The sequence below is a fragment of the Pseudophryne corroboree genome, chromosome 5 (assembly GCF_028390025.1).
Source record: "Pseudophryne corroboree isolate aPseCor3 chromosome 5, aPseCor3.hap2, whole genome shotgun sequence".
Lineage (NCBI taxonomy): Eukaryota > Metazoa > Chordata > Amphibia > Anura > Myobatrachidae > Pseudophryne > Pseudophryne corroboree.
This window is the reverse complement of record NC_086448.1, coordinates 409,203,670-409,229,089: the sequence shown is the minus strand read 5'-3', so window position 1 is coordinate 409,229,089 and position 25,420 is coordinate 409,203,670. Positions and strand designations below refer to the sequence as shown.

The 25,420-nt window shown below is 41.8% G+C and overlaps 1 protein-coding gene and 1 long non-coding RNA gene across 3 annotated transcripts in view; one reads left to right on the top strand and one right to left on the bottom strand.

Moving 5' to 3' along the window:
* Nucleotides 1-6,838: 6,838 nt before the first annotated feature.
* Nucleotides 6,839-25,420, top strand: part of LOC134927795 (uncharacterized) — a 38,183-nt gene continuing 19,601 nt past the window's right edge. The window contains exons 1-2 of the long non-coding RNA XR_010177731.1: nt 6,839-6,974; nt 21,696-21,787. This is a non-coding gene — a long non-coding RNA (uncharacterized LOC134927795). The remainder of the gene's footprint in view (nt 6,975-21,695; nt 21,788-25,420) is intronic.
* Nucleotides 12,031-25,420, bottom strand: part of CFAP90 (cilia and flagella associated protein 90) — a 102,364-nt gene continuing 88,974 nt past the window's right edge. For both annotated transcript variants that reach the window (XM_063922766.1, XM_063922767.1), the window contains exons 2-3: nt 20,925-21,041; nt 12,031-12,352 (exon numbers count right to left, since the gene is read on the bottom strand). In XM_063922766.1, coding sequence (XP_063778836.1) covers nt 12,173-12,352; nt 20,925-21,041 — 297 coding nt within the window. In that variant the 3' untranslated portion in view covers nt 12,031-12,172. The remainder of the gene's footprint in view (nt 12,353-20,924; nt 21,042-25,420) is intronic.

Sequence of the window (25,420 nt, the reverse complement as noted above, 5' to 3'; positions counted from 1 at the left end):
CCATACAGAGGACCCTGTCGGCACCCCTGTACTGCTGACAAAGCTGGCACTCCAGCACAGATGATACCAATGGCACCACCACACTGCCCTCACCACGGCACCCCTGCACAGCCGACACAGCTAGCACCCAAGGACTGAGGACACTGCTGACACCCCTGCACTGTGAACACTATGCGCACCCCAGCACAGAGGACACCACAGGCACTCCCACGCTGCAGACACATCCACTTCCCCTGCATAGAGGACACCGTCAACACCACCGGCACCCTAACACAGCCAACACCACCGGCACTGCCAACACCACCGGCACCCTAACACAGCCAACACCACCAGCACCCTTGCACGGAGGACACCACAGGCACCCTGGCACTGCCAACACAGCCACACTGTATCCAACACACACTATAGCCGACCCACACTGTGTCTAACCTGCAATGTCTGTTACTAGAGATGAACACATCCGGTTCTCCGAGAGCTAGACATTACAATCCGAGCCAGTATCCCAGTCTGGATAGGTTTTTCCCATCTGACTCGGATCCAAAATCGAGGTAAACCTCATCCTCACACTGTGGATTCTCGCAGGTTTTGGGTTATATATAAGGCCCCCAGTTATCATGTTATTTTACTCTGGCTGTGGAGGTTGTAGTGAACAGACATGTCACTGCGGTGTCTGTCCTGGGGTGCTGTTTTTGTCCATCAGAGGAGTGGGTCTGCTAAAGGGGTACCTGTGTCCTGGGCTGCTGTGTTCAGGGGTACTCTCTCCATCCATAAAGGAGCTGCTGTATTATCAGTGTACTCATATAGGGTACTATAATCATAGCAGAGGGTAATTATTTTTTAGGATTTTAGTAACCTCACCTGCAGAATTATTACACTTTGCTGAAAAGACCATAGAGGCATCAAAGTTGTTCAAATTACCCCTATCTTTTTATGTTTATGGGAAGGTACCGAAAGAATGGAATCACTATCAATGGTTTGAACATTAGTTTTGGCCTCCAAAATCAGTTTATTTGGATAGCCTTTCTCCTCAAATGCCTCACATAGTTGGTCTACTTGTTCCTTAAATTTTGTCTGGGAGGAACAGTTATGCTTGATTTTGCACATTTGTATAAGTTGAATGCTTGACAGACAATTTTTGTGATGGTTGCTAGTAAGCTACAGGAATGGTGGAGGTCCTAATCATTGGGGACTTTAATTATCCAGACCTAAATTGGGCCAGCGAATCATGTAATACAGCTAGGGGTAAAAGGTTCTTAAATATGCTGAATGTAACTACCTGTCGCAAACAACGTGGAGATAATAGCGAATACCACAGTAGGCAAGACCTTGGGTAACAGTGATCAAAATATGATCACATTCCACATTGGCATTCAAAAGCAGCACTCTAAGGGTACAACTAAGATGCTTAACTTTAAAAAAGCAAATTTTAACATGCTGAAACACGCACTAAAAGACATAGATTGGGGAACTTTGTTTCAGGTAAAGAACACTGCTGAAATGTGGGATGTTTTTAAAATAATGCTGGACAAATATACCCATAAGTGCACCCCCTTGGGCAAATAATAGTATTAAATTCAAACCAATGTGGTTAACAAACAAAAAAAAGTAAAGGAAGAAATGGATAAAAAGAGGTAAGCATTCAAAGCTTTCAAATCAGACGGGAAGGCGGAGTCATCCAGTACTACAAGAAATGTAACAAAAAATACAAAAAGGAAGTCAGAGCAGCTAAAATTAAACAAAAACCAAATTGCTAAGGAGAGTAAAACTAACCCTAAAAAAATATTTAAGTACATAAATGGTTAGAGGATAAAAAAAAGAGAATATAGGACCATTAAAAAGAGAACTGGGATTCTTGATAAATTACTACAAAGAAAAAGCTGAAGGATTGAACAATATTTTTCATCACAAAGAGAGGTTCGGATTGTGGGAATAGTGAGTAACAATAATAATAGTAATGATAAAGGCTCGTTGCTTGATACTTACCTGTTTGAGGAAGTAGTCCATGGGTGATTAAAAAAAATTAAGACTAATAAAGGCATACATCCTAGTTCTGATGGAGCTAAATGTTGAAATAGCAGAGTCACTGTATCTGATTTTCACTGATTCACTTACATCAGGTATGGTACCAAAAGACTGGCATATAGCGGATGCAGTCTCAATATTTAAAAAGGGTATTAAACTTCATCTTGGTAACTACAGACTGGTTAGTCTGACATCAATAGTGAGGAAACTATTGGAAAGTATACTAAGGGACAGCATACAGGATTACTTGGAGAACTCCCATGCTATTAATAAGAACCAGCATGGTTTTGTTAGAAATAGCTCATGCCAAACTAATTTGATTAGCTTCTATGAGATAGTAACTGACAATATCAACCAGGGTAATGCAGTAGATGTGGTTTACCTGGATTTTGCAAAAGCTTTTGACACAGTGCCTCACAGGAGGATGATTTTCAAATTAAGGGAGCTTGGTATAGGAGACATTATTTGTACAGTACATGGGTGAGTAATTGGCTTGATAACAGAGAACAGTGAGTGGAGATTAATAGGATGTTTTCCACCTGGGCTAAAGTAATCAGTGGAATACCGCAGGATTAGCCTAGAGAAAGTCCAAAAGACGAAACATGTGTCAGCGGCGCTATGGCCGCTACCTGGTCTTATTAATGCACCAATGTATTAGATATAAAAGATTGATAAACGGATCTGATATGATTAGATTATATGAATGCTGCTGTGTAAACACTGTTGATAGGAGACATTAGGTTTTATATGCTGAAGCTACTCAGTGTTTCCCCTGACAATTTATATGAGAGAGCTGATTACTGCACATTCTACTACAATATACTAATATTCATTCAGCTGTATATACTAGCAACTTTACCTCATTGTATGAGAATGTGATTAATGTGCATACATAAACTACTGCAGAGGGACAACCTAACAGCCATAGCACTTATTATATATGCTGCTGCTATATAATACTGCTGAAATCACACACTGAACTCAGAGTGCTGGAATAACAGAATGTTCCCTTTGAAAATTAATGTGTGAACCGATCACTGCACATATATTAACACATCATACTTATATCTATATGATTGTGTATATTGGCAGCCTTACCCCACTGCATATGAATATGGTGACCCCTATTTCAATAATTATACTGTATATAATTGTGAATAATATAGCCCTTTGCCAAGATTATATTTAAATCTATTTGTAATAGATGGAGTTATAGTTTTATACTCTCACTATATACAGCTGCTGATTATAAAGGCAATATATGAATAATTTAAGGTTGCCATAATAAGCAACATATAAAGATACTAGCATTACAAGCATCAGTGAATATGATGAATGCGAATAATTAATGTAAATATTTCAGAGTGTGAATTCTAAAAGCTGCAGCACCTACTAATTAATAAAAGAGCTAGTTAATACATGATATACACATATTTATATCTTTACTTAGTTACTAGCAGTGGACAAGCACCCTATTTATCATACTCAGGAATTGGGGATAGACTCAGTGACCTCATTTCAATAGCTACAATGTATGCACTTGCAAGCAGTACAACCATCTGCTGAAAGATACATTTGTTTCTATCTGCAATAAAGGAAGTTACAATCACACATTCTCATTTTTTACAGATGCCAGTAATAGAGGCAAGATGTGACGAACTTAATGTTGCTACAATAGATATTATCCCTAGATATTAGTAGCACGGTCATTGGGGGTAATTCCAAGTTGATCGCAGCAGGTTTTTTGTTAGCAATTGGGCAAAACCATGTGCAGTGCAGGGGAGGCAGATATAACATGTGCAGAGAGAGTCAGATTTGGGTGTGGTGTGTTCAATCTGCAATCTAATTTGCAGTGTAAAAATAAAGCAGCCAGTATTTACCCTGCACAGAAATAAAATAACCCACCCAAATCTAACTCTTTCTGCACATGTTATATCTACCTCCCCTGCAGTGCACATGGTTTTGCCCAGTTGCTATCAAAAATCCTGCTGCGATCAACTTGGAATTACCCCCATTATGCGCTCACTGTATGAGTATTAATTCATAACATGGAGCAATAGAATAATTTTGAATAATATTTTGCTGTGATTATTCAATACTCAGCAAAACACTGGACATTGTTGTGTACTATTTAATGCTATGAGGACAAATTATCTTTATGAATGATTGAACTACATACATTAACTTAATATTGCAGAATATTTGATGACTCTGCTCAGTTATAATTCAGCTCTTAGCATTATAATCTCTGGATATTGATAGGACAACTATTTAGATACTCAATCTAATAGACTGACCATAGTTTCACCAATATATTATATTTGGAGCACTAGATAGCTATCCCAGAGCATTCGGATCCGTAATAAGATACAATCAAACAGAAAAATAAAAGACACAACACAGGTAGTGAGCCTTAGTTTTAAAATTCACTTTATTAAGTACTTTATTCACTATGTGTGGTTTGTGTACCGTTTTGTAATATTTGACATATTGCACTGTTCTATTTCGTGTTTGGACTATTTTAATGTATCTAATAAAAGTTACATTTTAATATTATCTCACGTGCGCCAACAAAGAGACATTCTTTCCTCTACCTTCTTTGTTGTACAATCTAATTGTCTCTGGCTGCACCCCCGAACATCCAGCTATAAGGGAATTATTTACTGATGGATATTAATTGGGGTCTTCTTTTTCAACTAGACATTATCAATTATTTAGCTGGTGCAGAGCATACCCTATTTCCCTTCCCCTTTATGTTCGAATACTGCAGGGTTCTGTGCTGGGGTCACTATTGTTTAATATATTTATAAATGATCTAGGAGAAGGACTAAAAAGCACAGTGTCAATTTTTGCAGACATACATAGTAACATTGTATTTGAGGTTGAATAGAGGCAAATTGCCCATCGTGTTCAACCTGTTTTAAATTGTGATGATTCTACATACTTGCTGAATAATGTTTTATGTCTAGTTAGCTACTATAACTCATGTTACCCCCAGATTAACCACGTTGATATTTTAAGTATTATAACCTTGGATATCATTTTCATTCAGAAATTTATCCATTCCTTTTTTAAATCCAATTACAGAGTCTGCCATTACCACCTTCCCTGGCAGGGAATTCCATATCCTGATTGCCCTAACAGTGAAGAACCCTTTCCTACGTTGAGTTCGGAACTTTCTCTCCTCCAGTCGCAGCGAGTGCCCACGTGTCCTAAACTGTGTTCTTTTAATAAATAATTCCTCTGATAACTCTTTGTGATGTCCCTTTACATATTTGAAGATATTAATAGTATCTCCTCTTAGGCTCCTCTTTTCTAGTGTATACATATTCAGCCTAGTAAGTCTTTCCTTATAGTCCAGTCCTTCTAGGCCTTTAATCAATTTAGTAGCTCAATACTAATCAATTTAGTAGACAATACTAAAATATATGTAGGGTAATCATGTCAGATCTGGAGTCTCTTCAGAATGATTTATTTAAACTGGAAGTTTTGGGCAACAAAATGAAGTATGAGGTTTAATGTGTAAAAATGTAAAGTTATGCACTTTGGGACTAAGAATAAACATGAAACCAATCAATGAAATGGGGGAAATATAGAGGAAACTGTATTAGAAAAGGATTTGGGGGGTGTTCATTGATAGTAGATTTAGTAGCAACACACAATGTCAAAGGGTAGCAACAAAGGCAAATAAGCTGTTAGCATGCATTAAAAGGGGAATTGAGACAAGGGATGAGAGTAATCCTGCCACTGCACAAATCGATGGTACGGCCGCATCTTGAGTATTGTGTACAGTTCTGGGCACCACACTATAAAAGAGACATACTTGAAAAGGTTCAGAGGCGAGCTACCAAATTGATTAAGGGGTTGGAGACACTGGACTATGAGGAGAAGCTTTCTAGGTTAGATATATTTACACTAGGAATGAGATGACTAAGAGGAGATATGATTAATATTTACAAATATATAAAGTGGCAATATGCGGAGTTATCAGGTGATTTGTTTACTAAGAGACCTCTACACAAAATGCGCGACTCCCACTAAGGCTTGAGGAGAGGAAATTCCATACACAGCGCAGGAAGGAATTCTTCACTGTAAGGGCAATACGAATATGGAATACACTGCCAGAGAAGGTTGTAATGGTGGAATCAGTCAATGCAATTAAAAATGGGTTAGATAAATTTCTAATGGAAAAAGATATACGAGGATATAGCCTTTAACCTGAATAGAATAGGGAATACAATATAATTCAGGTTGAATTCGATAGAATACTATTCTTTTTTCAACCTCACTGACTATGTTACAATAGTCAATATATGTGTTTGCATCTACTTCTTATTTTATACGTGTATGACGTAATCTCCCCATTTCAGACCTCCTGGGTTATATCCAAAAAGTTGATCGTCGAGGGGTGATAAGTGCTAGTGAAGGTTAAATTAAATTTGTTATTGTTTAAACTAGTAACAAATTCATTAATGGAATTGGCATCCCCATCTCAGATAAAGAAAAGGTCGTCTATATAACAGCCATAGAGGACCAGGTCTGCCACCAGATCCGAACCCCATATATGTTCCTCCTCCATCACAGAGGTTCGCAAAACTGGGGGCAAACCATGTCCCAATGGCCGTTCCAATACGCTGAAGATAATAGGCGCTGTCAAACATAAAATAATTGTGTTGTGATATAAACAAAATGGAATTTATAAAAAATTTGGGTGTGGATCATAGGGTTGACCACATTTACTTTGACAGTATCTAGGTTGACAGTAACTAAGTTGACACCTAAAATAGGTCGACACAAGCATTAGGTCGATATGAGCAAGGTCGATGTGAAAAAGGTCGATGTGAGTATTTTTAATTTTTTGGGTGTTGTTTTCTTTGTAGAGTGACCGGGAACCCCAATTAGTGCACTGCGTCCTCTCACATGGCTCACTCGCTTTGCTCGCCATGCTTCAGGTAAGGTTACCATTCCCTATTGTAGTCCACGTGGATCGTAAAGTATGAAAAAGTTCAAATGATTTAAAAAATTGTGAGAAAACTCATGTTGACCTAGAACATGTAAACCTAGTAACCATGTCGACCTAATGCATGTCGACCAATAGTGATCGACCTAATGCATGTCAACCTAAGTGTGGTCGACCTAGAGACCGGATACCCAAAAATTTACGGTGCCTCTCTGAGATCTCATCTTTTCTAAGGAGAGATTGGTTTATGGCTTCAACTCCCATTCTGAATAATAATTCTGACTGGATCAAGGGAATTAGGATTTATGAAACAGGGAAACAGCGTCTTGGTGAATGTCTAGACTCCTTAAATGCTAAAATATGGTACACAATCTTGACTATTGATAGGAGTCATTATTCATAAATTTTCACCTGTATTCTGAGTATTTGAACTCTTTCATAACTACAAATTTACCAGTTTATACACACAATATATTTGGGACCAAAGGGTTCCTACTTTTAAATCATCTATATAATCTTTAATAAAATATATTAAAAGTTAGATTTTAATGTGTCATTATTTATCCTTCTCTGACTTAAATAAAAGAGTACTCCAGGAAGACTTTGTGTTGTTGGTCTCTCTCGCTCACAAGCTATTCCACATGAATTGTAAAGAAAAAATGATTACTACATCAGTGGCGGAACTAGTGAGTGGTGGGCCCAGGTGCAATAAAATGCTTTGGGCCTCCCCCAACTCCAAATTAGGGACTCTTTGTGTTCCTAGAAATATGGATAGCAGGGGAATAGATGGAGACATGAGAGAGAGGAGGAATCTGAGGATATTAGAGAAAGCGAGGAGGAATATGGATAGAGGCAGGGAATAAAATGAGCTGTCAGTTCCATTTGGAGACTAAACCAGTCCCGCCTCTTCCGGCCCACCTACCCCAGATTGTCAGCTAGCGCAGCAGGGAGATGCCAGGCACCCGCTGAGATTTTGTTACCAGCCAGCTCCTGGCTCCTTCCCCACAGTGGCAATCAGAGACAGTTAATTCTTGAGCTCCAGCTTCCAGCTCCTACAGTGTGCACTATGGGAGAGGCATCATGACATCTCTCCCATAGTTCCAAGGAGCAGGCGGCCAGACAGACAGCAGCAAGTGGGGCTTAAGGTAAGTATTGTGGGGTTGTTTTGTGTGTAAGGGGCAGTACTACAGGGGGCATTAGTACTGGGGGCACTACTACAGGGGGCATTACTACTGGAGGCACTACTAATAGGGGCACTGCATAAGGGGCATCACTCCTGGGGGCATAAGGGGCACTGTATAAGGGGAACCACAACTATGGGCTCTGCATAAGGGGCACTTCCACTTTGGGCATTGCATAAGGGGCACTACCACTACAGTGGGCATTGCATAAAGAGCACTACTGCTGTGGGCATTGTACAAGAGGTACTACTGCAGTGGGCAGTATGAGTATTAGTGGCACTACTACCATGGGCATTGTGTATAAGGGGCACTAATGTGGACATTGTGTAAAAGGGGCCCTACTTTGTGTGAATATAATTGTGCTACTTTGCAGCATAATTTGAATTGGGGATACTACTGTGTGATGGCATCCCTTTCTTTTTGAGACCACGCCCCCTTTTGTGGCAGTCCCTTTATTTAGTAGGCACCGTGAAGGGTGCTGGGGAAGGGGTGAGTTCCACAACCTCTCTAGGACCACTTTAAGAACTGGATAGAGGAGGAATTGGGGGAGACAGGAGAGAGATGAATAGAGGGAGATGGCAGAGAGCAAGAGGATAAATAGAGGAAGATGGGAGAGAGAGAACTAGGGGGAGACGGGAGAGAGAGAGGAGTAGGGGGAGATGGGAGAGAGAGAGGAGGAATGAGGGAAACAAGAGATTGAAAGGAGCAATATGGAAAGAGGTGAAATAGGGGGAATCAGGAGAGAGAGAGAGAGAGAGAGAGGAAGAATAGAGGGATATATGAGAGAGAGAGGAGGAATATGGAGAGAGGAGGAATAGAGGGGAGATGACAGTGAGTGAGAGGAGTAATAGAGGGAGACGGGAGAGAAAGAGGAGGAGGAACAGGAGAAGACAAGGGAGAGAGAGGCAGAATAGGGGGAGAAGGAAGAAGAGGATCCAGGGTAGAAGGGAGAGAGTAGGAAATGGGGATGAATAGGGGGAGATGGGAGAGAGAGAAATAGGAGAGACGTGAGAAAGAGGAGGAATAGCAAGAGATGGCAGAAAGGGACAGGAGGAAAGGAAAAGTGTAAATGGTACAGAGAAAGAAAGAGAGAGAGTGAGAGCTGTAACTTATCCACAGTGTACTATACCCAGTCAGAGAAGGAGAAGGCAGCTAGGTATTTACCTGGCTGCAGTCTATTCCTGGCTGTAGCTGCCCTGATTCTTTTGGCTGCCGTCGGTCTCCGCAGTAACTACTGTATGTCTAACAACATCCAGATCTCATGCCATCCATGTTATAAAAGCTATAACACTGCCCACACATCCTCGGCTCCTCGCACCAGTGGCCAGTGGGTCTAATTCAGAGTTGATTGCAGCAGCAAATTTGTTAGCAGTTGGGCAAAACCATGTGCACTGCAAGGGGGGCAGATATAACATGTGAAGAGAGAGTTAAATTTGGGTGGGGTGTGTTCAAACTGAAATCTAAATTGCAGTGTAAAAATAAAGCAGCCAGTATTTACCCTGCACAGAAACAAAATATCCCACACAAATCTAACTCTCTCTGCAAACGTTATATTCGCCACACCTGCAGTGCACATGGTATTGCCCATTTGCTAACAAATTTGCAGCTGCGATCAACTCGGAATTACCCTCAGTGTGTGTCAACAAATATGCTGCTGCACAATGTGACGTCATGACTGCATAGGTGCATACTACGGGTAGGGGGGTTTGGAGGCTGGCACAGAGGTGTACACTTCTGGGAGGGGAGGCTAGCTACAGTGCTGCATTCTCCAGAGCAGTAGCTGGAGGCTGGCCACAGGGGTGCACACTTCAGAGAGGGGGGTTTGGAGCCTGGCTACAGGGGTGCGCACTATAGGGATGGCCGGAGGCTGGCTAAAGGGGTACGCAGTATGAGGGGAGTTTGATGGCTGGCTAGAGGGTGCACACTATGGGGAGTGGTTAGTGCCTGGCTACAGGGGTACACACTATGGGGGCTGGTTACAGTGGTGCATGTCATTGAGAGTGTCTGGAGCCTGGCTACGTGGGTACACACTATTGATGAGTTTTGAGGCTGGCTACAGCAGTGCACACTATTGAGGGTATCTGAAGCCTGGCTACAGGGGTACTCACTATGAAGAGGGGGTTGCGGGCTGAGTAGAGGAGTGCATAATTTAGGGGTGGATGAATGTTGTAGTGCATACTGGCGGGCCAGGGATGAGGAGTTGGAAGCTGGCTAAAGCAGTCAACACAGTTGGGGGGGGGGGGGGGGGGGGTTGGAGACTGGTTAAAGGAGAACTCACTGCTTAGGGTGGGGGTTGGAGGCTGGTTGGTTTCAGGCAACAGCTCACACTAGTGCACACATAACCAGTGGTGCAAGTAGAAATATTTTCTAAGTGGTACTGAGTGCCGAAAAATGGGCGTAACATGTGTTGTTAGGGGGCATGGCCACATGTCACTAGTGTGAGTGGCTACAGGACACTAGCGGTGTGGCCACATGACAGAGACCACTTTCTTTGCACTCTGGAGGCAAGGCTAGAAATATATAGTAATGCCTCCAGCACAACAGAAATATATAGTGATACCGCCAGTATAATAGAATATATAGTAATGCCCCCAGTATAATAAATATATATATATATATAACAATATATATAGCAATGCCCCCAATTTAATAACAATATATAGCAATGTCTCCATTATAACAGGAAAATATATATAGTATTGCCCTTATAATAATAGAAATATATAGTAGTGTCTACATTACAATAGAAATATATAGTAATACCCCCATAATAATAGAAATATATAGTAGTGTCCACATTATATTATAAATTAATTACCCCACACAGTGAAGCCAGAGACATGCCCAGCAGCCCAGCCTAGGAAGAACAAAAGCTGCTCAGTGCCGATGCGTCACATGAGCTGAGTGAATTGAAACAGCTGCACTGCTGCTCCCAGCTAGTGACGCTGCGGAAAAGTGCAATCAGGATCCTCTCTTCACACTAGCCACAGCCGCCAGAGGAGGAAGCATGATGTGACGTCATGACATCACCGCCGCGCTTCCAGTATCCCTGACAAAGTGGGAGATGCCGTCATGCTGCCAAGCACCATGGTCTTGTTGCTTTGTGGCGCATTATAATTGTGGTAATGGTGGTCATGGGTGCAAAGTGTGTGGCAGGTGGTAATGCATACCCACTGCCAAATTCTTAAGGGTACTCCGTACCCAAGTGTACCCGCAAACTTGCACCACTTCATATAACACATCATGGGGGAGGTGTTAAGTGGAGGTGAGGAGCTGGAAATTGAGCCACGCTACTGAGCAGACTGTTGGAGTGGCAAATAATTACTGTATTCAGCCCCGGATAGTGCTGGGCACATCACGATGGGGGTCAGGTGCCACTGTTTCAGTACCCTGACACCTCTACTACAGTGTGCTGTGTCCCTGTGACCGCTCTCCCAATTGTAGCTGCTGGCAGAGTTCTTTCCAATGTGGCAGCAGGAGGAAAGCAGGTTCCCCCACCAGAAACAAAGAGTCTTTGTTGTCTCCCTCTGTATCAGGTGCTGTTTCTGGGGTCCACTGGCTAAGGGGGTATGGCCAATGCAGGTTACCCGGCCAATTCCCCCTTGCTCCACCTCCTTGTACCTCCTTCCCTCCCCCTGTAGCTGCGTCTCAAATTCTGCTCCTCTTCTCCGGCCGCTACAGGCACAGTCCGCAGCACAGTGGCAGGCAGTGTATTAGGAATATGTGTGACTCATTATAATGCTGGTGGGCTAGCTGTGAGCCCCTTGATTGTGGCAGACCCCGGTACAATGCTCATTCTGCACCGCCATTAATTACCCCACTGTACTACATAGTTTTAACACCATAGTCTTGTAAAAAAACAAAGAATTACTAATTTGATAACTTCTTTATTCATCTGAAGATTGTGCCCTGCATAGAAAATCAGTCATTCTCCAAAAAGGCTAATGTTATGTTTACAAAACTTAATTCACATTTATGCAATGCCGAATGAGTTTACTTCTCAGTAGCCTCATGATGGAACTACGGAACCGTAGCCTTCATCCACAGATTTACTTATTCCATTCTTGCGGTAGAAGTCCAAGCGTACCAACCCAATTCTAACATGATCTCTATTCACTTTATCTATGTGGTGCTGAAGATGTCGTCCATATATGGAAGAGCTCAGTACTGGCACGGGACGAGATATTTCCTACAAAGAATATAACAATTTGTTATGTCAGAATGTTATTGTGACACAAGTTCACATTTTGACAGCATTTTAAAAAATAATTTTATTTTTTTTAGACAATTAATGTATTGGGTAAAAATATACTTAGAATTAATGTTGTTTCATAAAATAAAGCAGTCTATAATTTTGTGACATATAGGGGTATATTCAATTAGAGTCGGAAAATGCCGTCTTATCGGAAAGACGACAGTTTCCGACTGGAATAGGTCGGAAGGGGTTCCGACCTATGCAATCCGGGCTCAGTTTTTCCAACAAGTCGGGAAATCTGACTTGTCGGAATGCTGTTGGAATACTCGCAGATCGTTGGCTTCAGTTGCCGAGCCGCGTTTATTGTCGGAAGCGGGGCCAGTTCCGACAGGTTTTAGCCCAGTTTCCAACAATGTCAATCCGACTTTAAAAGAAGTCGGATTGACACTGTCAGGAACAGGCCAAACCTGTTGGGTTTGTCCCAGCATTGAATAGAGAGCTGTCGGGTCCTTTCCGTTGGAAAGGACCCGACAGCAATTGAATATACTCCATAGTAACAATGGTAATAATGTATTATAAAAATCTAACAGGGAGGCAGTCAATTGACCTCCAGACTGGATCCCGGTGGTCAATATACTATAAGGACACATTTTTACATTTACCTAGACAAAAGAAGCTTAGGATGAGAGATCACATCTTCAGCGGCACAAAGTAGCCTTTGCTGCTCTGTTTTCCTAGAAATATACTGTACCTTCTTCAGTTTGTAACATTTGTTCAGAAATGGTTAATTCTAATTTTGTTTAAAAGCTATGCCTAACAGATTCTGTGCATAGGGCCTAATTCAGAACCGGCCACTAATACAGTTTGCACAAACTGCGCACGTGCAGCAGGCACATTGCTGGTGTGTGGGCACACAAATTGTGGTCGTATTCCTGATAGATGCGACCACAATGTGATTGACAGCGGCGGACATTAGGGGGGTCCTCGCGGTGTAGAGGGGGCATGCCGGGCTGAACGGGGTGTGCCGGGACCATTTTCAGGGTGGCTGTGTGACATCACAACCAACCATTACGATTAAAAAAATGGCGTCGGACCGCCTAACAGCGCAGCTTGGGTCATCCTTAGTTCTGATGAATCCGCAATTCATCGGGAGGCGTATTCACACATGTTGGGCCACCTTGCCATGTGCTGGGCGGCCCTCAGCATGTGGGGAGATGGACACAGATCTGGCTGCGTATGCAACGATCTGCATCCATCTCTAGATAGGGCCCATAATGCTATATTTACATTTTAAAAAATATTGTCCAAATATAAAAATTGTAGAAGCATCTACAGGATCAAATTAAAATTTTAAGTTGCAGGTTGTAATTTTACTGTGTATCAAAACCATTTACTGTGTGTACTATTGGACTGTCAGGATGATGTCAGGATGATGTCAGATGTCTACTGACTTCTAGTTTCATGTTTTGTTTTTTTTTGCCTATAATAACATGAAAAAGTAGAGGGAAAATGGGGACTGGAAACTACGTGGGTAGAGAATGAGGAAATTATTGATCGAACCCCGTATCTTTCATACGGCTGTTAAATTGAATTAATTTCGGAAGTACTGCCAAAGACAACGCGGTTACCCACGTACCATATAATATGACTCGAAATAAATAAAGGTGTCTTATAGAGGTGCACAATAAGGAAAAAAGTTAAGTATTAAAATATAACTTTTGATAATTATATTAAAAATTGCCTGGTTTGTAAAAATATTAAAAACATAAGAACGTGACAACGTGAATAAAGAGTGAAGGTTGTATTAAAATCCCACCCTCTCCATATGTGTATGTAAATTCAGCTCTAATATGTATATCTTTAATAAAGTAAGTTTCATATGTATACATTTTCTCACGTGACTGAATTAATTGAGGTCAGTGAATAGACTTTACATTATTATAAGTGTGATCTGTATTATTATTTTGCTTTGGTTATTTAAATCTTGTATCCAATGTCAGTAATGGATACTGTTAATATAGCAACCTGTATTTTCAAGCTCTGTGTCTTGGGTAATAGAGATACATTTGTTTCTAACCATTATATTGTGTAAACAATGTTACAACTTGCTTTAGTGTTTGCAGAGTACAGGGAGCTACACACGGAGAGATCAGTGCTTACATTCTAAGCAATCTGACTAGATTGCTTAGAAATCAAGCACAGATCTCTCCGTGTGTATAACCATAGCGACAGCGATGCGCGCTATCGCTGACTCTAGATTTGGCATGCATGCATGTCAAATCTAGCAGATCGCTCAGTTCACCGGTGGGTGAAATGAGCGCCCCCCCCCCCGCACCCCTCCGCACCCCCCCTTCCCCCACTCAGCACACATCGCACTGAGTGAGGGGAAAGATGTGTGCTGAGCCGTCTGTGCTAGATCACTCAGCACACATCTCCCCCATGTGTACGGGGCAGCAAATATAGAGTCAGCGATAGCGACGGGAGGGGCCGCGCATCGCTATCGCTATGGGCATATACACGGAGAGAAGATTTGTGCTTAATTTCTAAGCAATCTAGTCAGTTTGCTTATAATTTAACACGGATCTAAATTCTGTTAAATCAGGAGCTTATCATTTGATCAGATTTGATTAGTTTCTAGTTGTAAACAGAACACATCACATCTATCTTCCTATAAGGATGTAAAAGGAACAATTGTTTCTATAGACACTTCGTGTAGTTATACATTGAATAGCAATTATGTAATGTAGGTGCTGCCGCTCTACATAATGACTTATTGGCTGGCAGAATCACTGTCCTCATAGTCTGAGTTATCAAGTGTTACATCAAATGCTATGATGCTTAATGAGTATTTGAGACTGCACTGTGTGGCTTAATATAATCCCTACTTTAAGCCATTCTATGTCTTATAAAATATAATGTGAACTGAAATGAGTTGAAGGAACTTCATATCTCACAGCCCTTTAATAGGACATGCAGCTCTGTATATCATGAACAGCTAGCTGTGTCTCAGAGCTGGATACATCCAAAGATGATGGTTTGTCCCTAGATCTTTATGTCTCAAAATAGGATTTTCAATTATAGTATATCTGAATACAATTAGTTATAGGTAAAGTGACCTGGTTGTCATTCCTAAATGCACATAGGTCTATCAACGGGATTGGTTAGACTCTTCACACACCCGACTCTTAGTAGCTTCTGGTGTCTGAGTAAATATAATTACCAGTGATTCTGTGTTTTTTAATTGAGTTATAATTCCATCAGTACTTATGCTAAATATGGTCGGACTAAATCATCAGGGTTTATCTAGTATTGGGCCTAATTCAGATCTAATCGCAGCAGCAAATCTGTTAGCTAAGGCGCAAAACCATAGGGGTCATTCTGAGTTAATCGCTCACTAGCAACTTTTTGCTGTGCTGTGATCAGATAGTCACCGCCTATGGGTGAGTGTATTTTCGCTTTGCAAGTGTGCAAACGCTTTTGCAGCCAACGGCACAACTAAGGCCCTCATTCCGAGTTGTTCGCTCGCAAGCTGCTTTTAGCAGCTTTGCACACACTAAGCCGCCACCTACTGGGAGTGAATCTTAGCTTATCAAAATTGCGAACGAAATATTAGCAAAATTGCGAATAGACACTTCTTAGCAGTTTCTGAGTAGCTCCACACTTACTCTGCATCTGCGATCAGTTCAGTGCTTGTCGTTCCTGGTTTGACGTCACAAACACACCCAGCGTTCGCCCAGACACTCCCCCGTTTCTCCAGCCACTCCCGCGTTTTTCCCAGAAACGGTAGCGTTTTTTCACACACTCCCATAAAACGGCCAGTTTCCGCCCAGAAACACCCACTTCCTGTCAATCACATTACGATCACCAGAACGAAGAAAAAACCTCATAATGCCGTGAGTAAAATACCTACCTGCATAGCAAATTTACTTGGCGCAGTCGCACTGCGAACATAGCGCATGCGCATTAGCGACTAATCGCTCCGTTGCGAAAAAAAATAACGAGCGAACAACTCGGAATGACCCCCTAAATGTGAGAACTTAATACATTTTTTATCCTGTGCTTTTTAAGAGAAGAGTGAAGAAAAATATTTAAACACGAATAGTTGTGAGTGCTAAGTTATTAGAATAAACACATATAGTGCCTGAGAAACGTGATAATTGAGTAATTGTGGTATACAGTAATAATCATAAAAATAAATGTAAATAGAAATCACTTTGAATACTATGTGAAATAAACATTGTATGTGAGAATAATAAAACTGTAATTTGTGTCAAACCATGTGTTGTCCAATGTGCACAAGTGAATAAATATGAATTGTCAATTTATTAATAAATGTAAGTATTTGGGAGAACATATGGATCTATCTAAATATTGTAGTATAGATTGAGTCCTTATTTTCATATCATGACGTTAATTGAGCCTAATAAACAGTATGTATATTTCTAAGGTAAGTATGTAACTAGTAAATTCAGATTCTAAGACACTACAGAGATGGAAACAGACCGGTTATTTTTAGATGTATCACTAGTATCATCCATCTACATATTAGCATATACATAGGGAGAGATGACATGTTGGTCGTCATTCAATGAGGTTAAACTCAGAGACGAATTTAGACCTTATTGGGCCCTAAGCAAGATATTAATTTGGGTCCCCCATCTGTCAACTGCATACACACACAATGCCCCCATAGCCGCACACACACACTGTCCCCATAGCCACATACACACACTGCCCCCATAGCCACATACACACACTGCCCCCATAGCCACATACACACAATGCCCCCATAGCCGCACACACACTGTCCCCATAGCCACATACATACACTGCCCCCATAGCCACATACACACACACACACACTGTCCCCATAGCCACATACACACACTGTCCCCATAGCCACATACACACACTGTCCCCATAGCCACATACACACACTGCCCCCATAGCCACACACACACACACTGTCCCCATAGCCACATACACACACTGCCCCCATAGCCACACATACACACACACACACACACACACACACACACACACACTTTCCCCATAGCCACATACCAACACTGTCCCCATAGCCACATACATACACTGCCCCCACAGCCACATAGACACACTGCCCCCATAGCCACATATACACTTTCCCCATAGCCACATACACACACTGTCCCCATAGCCACATACACATACACTGTCCCCATAGCCACATACACACACTGCTCCCATAGCCACACACACACACACACACACACACACACTGTCCCCATAGCCACATAGACACTATGCCCTCATAGCCACATAAACACACTGTCCCCATAGCCACATAAACACACTGTCCCCATAACCACATACACACACTGCCCCCATAGCCACATACACACACTGCCTCCATAGCCACATAGACACACTGCCCTCATAGCCACATAGACACACTGTCCCCATAGCCACATAAACACACTGTCCCCATAACCACATACACACACTACCCCCATAGCCACATACACACACTGCCTCCATAGCCACACACACACACACACACACACACTGCCTCCATAGCCACACACACACACACACACACACACACACACACACACACACACACACTGTCCCCATAGCCACATACACACACTGCCCCCATAGCCACACACACACACTTTCCCCATAGCCACATACACACACTGTCCCCATAGCCACATACATACACTGCCCCCATAGCCACATAGACACACTGCCCCCATAGCCACATACACACTTTCCCCATAGCCACATACACACACTGTCCCCATAGCCACATACACACACACACTGTCCCCATAGCCACATACACACACTGTCCCTATAGCCACATACACACACTGTCCCCATAGCCACATACACACACTGCCCCCATAGCCACATATACACACTGCCCCTATAGCCACATAGACACACTGTCCACATAGCCACATACACACATTGTCCCCATACAGTAGCTGCACACTCTGCACTATAGCCACATACACACATTGTCCTCATACAGTAGCCACACACTCTGCCCCATAGCCACATACACTGCCCCCATAGCCACATACACATGCTGTCCCCATAGCCGCACACACTGTCCCCATAGCCGCACACTCGGCTTTACATATGGCTCAATGGGCAGTTACCCAAGGACCCCAGGAGCATAATTATTTTTAAAAATCGGCAATAGGGAACCTGAGATATTTGACTTCAAAGCAGTGGTGCCTATCCGAGCCTCTCTTCCCCACCAGATGTCTCGGGTTCTGTCTGACTGAGTTTTTCTGAGGGTATACTTCAAAATTTGGGACCCTCCCCATTTGGTGGACACTGGCAGCTTGTCTCTACTATGCCCAGAACCAGAGATATCAGCTCCACACACCTGGTATATAGGTTTAGAGATTCATCGGTGGATTGCTCTGGCTACTGAACGTTGATCTCCAAGTCCCCTGTACCTCCTGAAAGGTGGGACTCTCTAGTTGAAACCTAAGAAATATATTTCCAGTATTTCCAGGAACTGTAGCTATCTGCAGTCAAGCAATCTTCCCTCCCATTGGAAAATTATGAATATTATGCCGACTCCACTATCCACCGCTTCCCTACATATTAAACACCCCCTACCTCCTTGTAAATCATATACCGGATTCACTTCATTCAGCCCAATAGACCCTTCTACAGTTTAGTGTTCTCCCTCCAGCCCCATCTCCCACCAGCTGTGCAGTAAAGGAGTAAGTAGCAGATATTACTGCTCTAGGTCCAACATGTTGAGTGGAAGATAGAACACCCCCTACCTCCAGCGGGATATCAAAGCTGCCACTGATAGCACCTCCCACCCCTACCACTGGAGGATGGGTAGGGGCCCCAGTGCTTTGCTTTGCCCAGGGGCCTATACTGCTGTTAAGACAGCCCTGCCCATAGCTGCACACACACTGTCCCCATAACTGCACATACACACACTACCCCCATAGCTGCACACACTGCCCCCATAGATGCACACACACACTGCCCCCATTGCAGTGCACACACAGTGTGTATGTAAGTGTGACTATAAGTCCCAGCATGGTCTACAGAACTGACATCTATAGCACATTACATGTAACCCACAGCGGGGGTCAACCTAAGGCTATCCAGCTGTTGGAGAACTACATATCCCAGCATGATATATAGGAACTTGTTGTTGCACAACAAACAGGAAGCTACATGTTGGGGACACTAAAGCATCTGACAATGACATAAAAAACTGTACTTAACTGTAAGGCTACCGAGTGGTGCTGGTGTTGAGTCTTCTCCCCCGGCCCCACTCTTTGCCTCTTATTGGGAGTGCTGGTGGCAGTATTGGGTAATTACAGAGGGCAAGCCAAAACAGGAGATGCAGGGGGCCCAGCATGCTGTCAGCCCCGAGTTGCCAGAGTGCGCCCCTTCTCTGTTAAAACCCCATCCGTTGTAGTGCCGGGCTCTGTGGCACAGGATAGGGCTGGGAGCACACCAGGGCTGCTCACTTTCTCCTCATCTTTAACGCCCACCGCGGGAGACACAGATCACAGTGGGAGTGGGGGGTGGGGAGCCGGGACCATGGGAGAGTGTGATGATGGGCACGAAGAGTCAGACTGCTGATCCGCTGTCTCCAGACCCTGCACTGCTCCGTACACCTCCTCCTCTGCCACTTTGACAGCGGATGGCATCGCACAGTGGGGCAGATGTATTAACCAGGAGAAGGCATAAGGAAGTGATAAACCAGTATTAAGTGCAAGGTGATAAACGCACCAGCCAGTCAGCTCCTAACTGTCAATTTACATATTGGAGCTGATTGGCTGTTGTGTTTATCACCTTGCACGTATCACTGGTTTATCACTTTCTTAAGCCTTCTCCAGGTTAATACATTTGCCCCAGTGAGTGGCGTCATGCATTTAGTAGGCTAGCGCTGGCATTAGGGGGTGCCTGTGCACAGAAGGCACCACCCGTGCACACACCTATTGTCACTCAGCAGTAGGGTCGGAATTTGTGGGGCCCGTCCACTGGCCCCTTGAGACTTACCGGGCCCAAGACGGGCACCTAGGTTGCATAGCAGGAATCTGGCCTGGAAACTGTAAATTGTCCTAAATTAATTTAGAGAATAAATACTGTAGAATCAGTGTAGTGTCATTCTTCTATCTAGTACCTTAATCGTATCACAATGAGAAAAGAAGTAATACAGTGTATTTATTCTGGTATGATGAATATATGTAAAGGGGGGAAAGAGAGAAAATACTATATGGGCTGATTTCTTACCCCGAGATTTATCATTGATGTTACATATAGATATCCATCTCATAAGAATGGTAGGAAACTATTATACTCATTTAAGCCATGGGGGCAATCACATGTACTAATGTTTTCCAGCTGTGTCACTGGGATAGTTGATAGCAACTATATATACTATATAATATACTAATATAATTTTAATCCCTGCTTACCACAATTACTCTTGATCCTTATGGACTGATGTCACACATTCCTTTGTTTTTATTTTTAAATCTCGGCATCTTGTAGTCGGAAATAATTATTAATAATAAAATATTAGTACCTCTGTATGATGATCCAAACTGTTATGCTTCGCAAACCTCCTGTCATCCCTGTGGAGTTTTTCATCATAATCTTGTGGCCTTTTAAATATGGCGTCATACGTTGGAATATATTCTTCCTATAAATAGGGACAATTGTAATACAAAGAGGAAACAAATAGTAATTATGTATTAACTGAACTTACAGAAATTTTTATTTAAATATTATCAGATCTTGATACCTACATAACACATACCTTCCAACTGTCCTGATTTTCACGTGACTGTCCTGTTTTTTGGACACTGTCCCGCTGTCCCACCAGCAGGCCACAGTGTCCCATGGTGGGGTGGAAGATGGGAGGCCCCCTGTCACTCACTGAGCAGTGAATAGATGCTGCCTCTTCATGGGTGAGACAGAGGTACTGGGGGCATGCCCAGGAGCTCACAGAGCAGTCGACATGCCCCCACATTGATGAAAACGAGATGGGTGGCTCGCGATCATGACATTTCCTCAAACCCACTCCCCCTTTGCATGCCTCCTCTTTGGGCATGCAAGTGCTGAGTTGCTGGTCCAGAATGTTGGGAGGTATGATAACATAACAAATAGTACAACCACAAATATGCATAACAATTTGATCAACATGACTTGATCTCTATAGAAATATATTTTCTGAAATATTAGTGAAAATTGCAAATAAAATGTAAATGAAGTTGTGACATACGGAAGTATTTAGAAATAATCTAGAACTTTTAAGTAACATTTTCATTCTTGGATGGATTTTTTTTTTTAACAGGCACTGCAGGGAAGCAATATATCTGACCTATATTTCTGTACTAGAAAAGATGGGGAAAGGACTCCATATTCTGATATACTGCAGAGATGAGGGTATTTTAAACAATTGTCTATTGTATACTGAAAATCATTAGAAAAGGCCTCAGATGTTTTTAATTGTCAGTTTTTGATGCACTTTTTAAACCACTGAGCATATCTCACCCCTAACCTCTTCACATTACTAACAACAATAGACTGGCTAAATCACTCACACAGTAATTAATTTTATCTTAATTTCCTGCTTCTTTCCCACATCTTTCATACAAGAGTGTTAAATAACCCTACCAGACGTTCACCTCATCTTATGCCAGAATAAAGGGGGCGCAGGGGATTCTGTACCACAGGCCTCACTCTGCCATGGGCCTCCCCCAACCGAAGCACATTGACATAACTACAACTCACTCTTGTGGAACAGCTGAAGTAGGCAGCCAGAATGCGAGCAGGACAATATGTAGTGCAGGCAGAAATGAGGAGTTTCAGGTTTCATGAGATTCTGATGGAGCATCATGACCAGAGGAGAGATAGAAGGGGGAGAGAGCTGTAAGTGACCCAGGGCTCCCACCTTCTCCTCCTCCCCACTGGGTATCCAGGTCCTAAGTAACCTGTTATGTAATGAGAATGCTAAAGCGCTTTTACACTACCGCAATCTATATGAACAATAGTGCAGCTGTAATAGTACAGATCCTAACAGCAGTTTGAAGCAAGTACTAGTAAAGCAGCCTATGTTATAAAGTATCACATTGCAACAATTGGCAACATTCAGGAGCATAGCAGCTGCATGCTCTGAATAAGATACATTAAGTGCCACACATTGTAGCAAAAAAGTCTGCCATATTAATAGACAGACTCAATAGTCTGAAGTGACTACTGCTAAAAGCAGTATATGAGAAGCTCACAAATTTTATTAATATATATTAAACATATTGTGATGCAATAACTACCAACAACAATAGACATCTTAGAATTTGGGGCACAGTGTAAATCCAAAACTCTATCCAAGGATAAATACTAATAAATATCTGTAATAAAACACAAATTATTCTGAGTTTAATAAATTTGGATCTAATGAATATGTATATAGGTCACTATACCTTTTGACCACTTTCTGATAATTTCTGACCACCCCTTGACTTATATAAGTAAATAAGATCTATTCCTCACTGTTAATTGAGAGTACTATGCATGAGAATCAGCTTGTTTAAAAACTGAAACTATTATACAGTTTAATAACATCAGTAGCCAACTATAATGGTATGGCTAATATCTGATGCATAAGGAATAAACCGTACTGATAAACGGCCTGCTTTGGAAGTATAACTGGGGCTGCAATACCCCTAATATAAGCAGTATCTGTGAAATCTGTGTAATACAGCTGGACACCATGGCCAATATTTGATGTATAAGGAATAAACCGTATTGATAAACGGTCTGCTTGGGAAGTACAATTGGGGCTGCAATACCCCTAACATAAGCAGTATCCTTGAAATCTGTGTAACACAGGTGGACACCATATATATAAATAACATCACTGTATAAGACAGTTACTCTCTATATAAGCAGGGAATACTATACCCTCTGAAGCTATATGTTTCCATGCATAAATAGATACCCCAATAATATTGACAGCCAGTGTGAGAGGCTCTCAATATATCAGAAATAGATCTAAAGGGAATCAGATCTGTGAGTATACCTACAGATGATTTATAGTCACCACAATTAACAAAATTGAGGAATTTGAAGCTTCACATTATATACGATCCCAAAGTGTTTTGAACTCAGAACATTAGATATAGACATCTTAGATTCTACTAGTGGTCGACATTATATGTATGTACCGACACTGTTGATGTTGACAGTAGTCGAATAATATTGGATGGATGTAGAAACATTGATGGTATCTGTACCAATATAGTAATCCCCGAATACTAAGACATACTTGCAAACACACGTGGACACGCTTTTTAAAATCTTTATTCACACATTTTCAATCTTTTGTTTAGATTCACTTACCTGTTTGTCTGTGATTTTAATTCTATGTTTCACTGTAGTTGGGAATGAATTAATCATATTCATATTTTAATACATATCTAATAAAGGCTATCTTTTAGAATTAGTTTTTTTCTGTGCGTCGACAATACAGAATTCCCTCTTCTTTTTCTTCTAAAACAGTCTTGATAAACTGTAGTTGACTGCACCCCCTAAATTTAATCAACATTGTGTACAATATAAAATAGGGGTCATACAAGTGAATGTATGGTGATGAATCATATACATTCACCCAAGATCATTACAATACTGATTGTTTGAGTGTGCAGATATCTAGTTCTATGTAATGAGATCATTCCCATCTAGAGAGAGACACACACACGGAGAGTCCTCCTGAGTCCTGTCCCAGTGTGTAAGTAGTACAGAGGTTGCTGCTATTCTGTGTATTTTAAGGTTGTTTAAATTGTCTTTGTTCCACTACAAGAAAATGTATATAATTGTTGTCTCTCTATTGAGTGGAGCTATAAACAGTAACCAGGCATACTTAACTATTAAATTAGGGATGTGCGCCGGCCCAAATCATGGATTTTAGATCTGTATCTCCATCGTGTATTTGGTTTTGCAATAACTGCTCTTGTGGATTTTGGTTTGGATCTGTATTTTTATGCAAAACTCATAAAACAGCTAAAATAACAGAATGTTGGCCTGTTTTTGTTCCTACTGTACTATTAACCTCAAACACATTCACTTCCAGTCAATTTTGACAACCTCACAGCTCACAATATTATTTTCATCCAGTTTAGGCCAAAAGTGTGCACCAAGGTAGCTGAATGACTAAGCCATGCGACAACAGTGGGCAGCACAAACATGTGGTACTTAATCTTCCACCATGGCATATCTAGAAAACATTATGGCACTGCAGTGGCAGACAGGTTGGCAGTTTAATAAACTATAAAAATGTTTGTCATCTACAAAAGAAGACAGTCAGCAATGCTCCATGCATAATACAAAGAAAAGAGGTGCAAGATAGAATTATCCTTGGGCCCTTCCACCCACCCTTATGTTGTATATATTAAACAGGATATGCACAGTTTATCAAACCAATAACTTCAGCGACAGGGACTGCCACCTGTGGGGCTGAAATTATTGGTTTGTTTAGGCCCCAACAAAACAAACTGCCAATGATCTCTACGTACACAAACTGGCTCTATACAGCAAGATGTCGCCACCATCATCATCATCATCATCATCATCATCATCCGATTCCTAACCCTCATCAGTGTGTACATCCTCTTCTTCACAAACTATTAGTTAATCCCTGCTGTTATCCACCAGTTCAGACACCTCTGGGGTTTTTTTTTTATATAATTACCAGTAAAGGTCTTCCTCATGGAATTTGTAATTTTTTTTATGAACATCTTCTTTTCCACTTTTTGGGGAAGTGACCTCCTACGCTGATTGCTGACAAGTTTCCCGGCTGCACTGAAAATTCTTTCTGAGTACACACTGGAGGGTGGGCAAATTAAGTAAAGCAAAGTCAATTTGTGCAAGGGCCTCAAAATTGCCTCTTTTCCTGCCAGTAGTGAAAAAGAATGTCTTATATGACTATTTGGATGCTATCTCTAATCATCAACCATTCTATGAATGGTGTCTGTATGATATGAAATCATGGTCCTGACCAGATGTCAAAAGCTTTTGCTG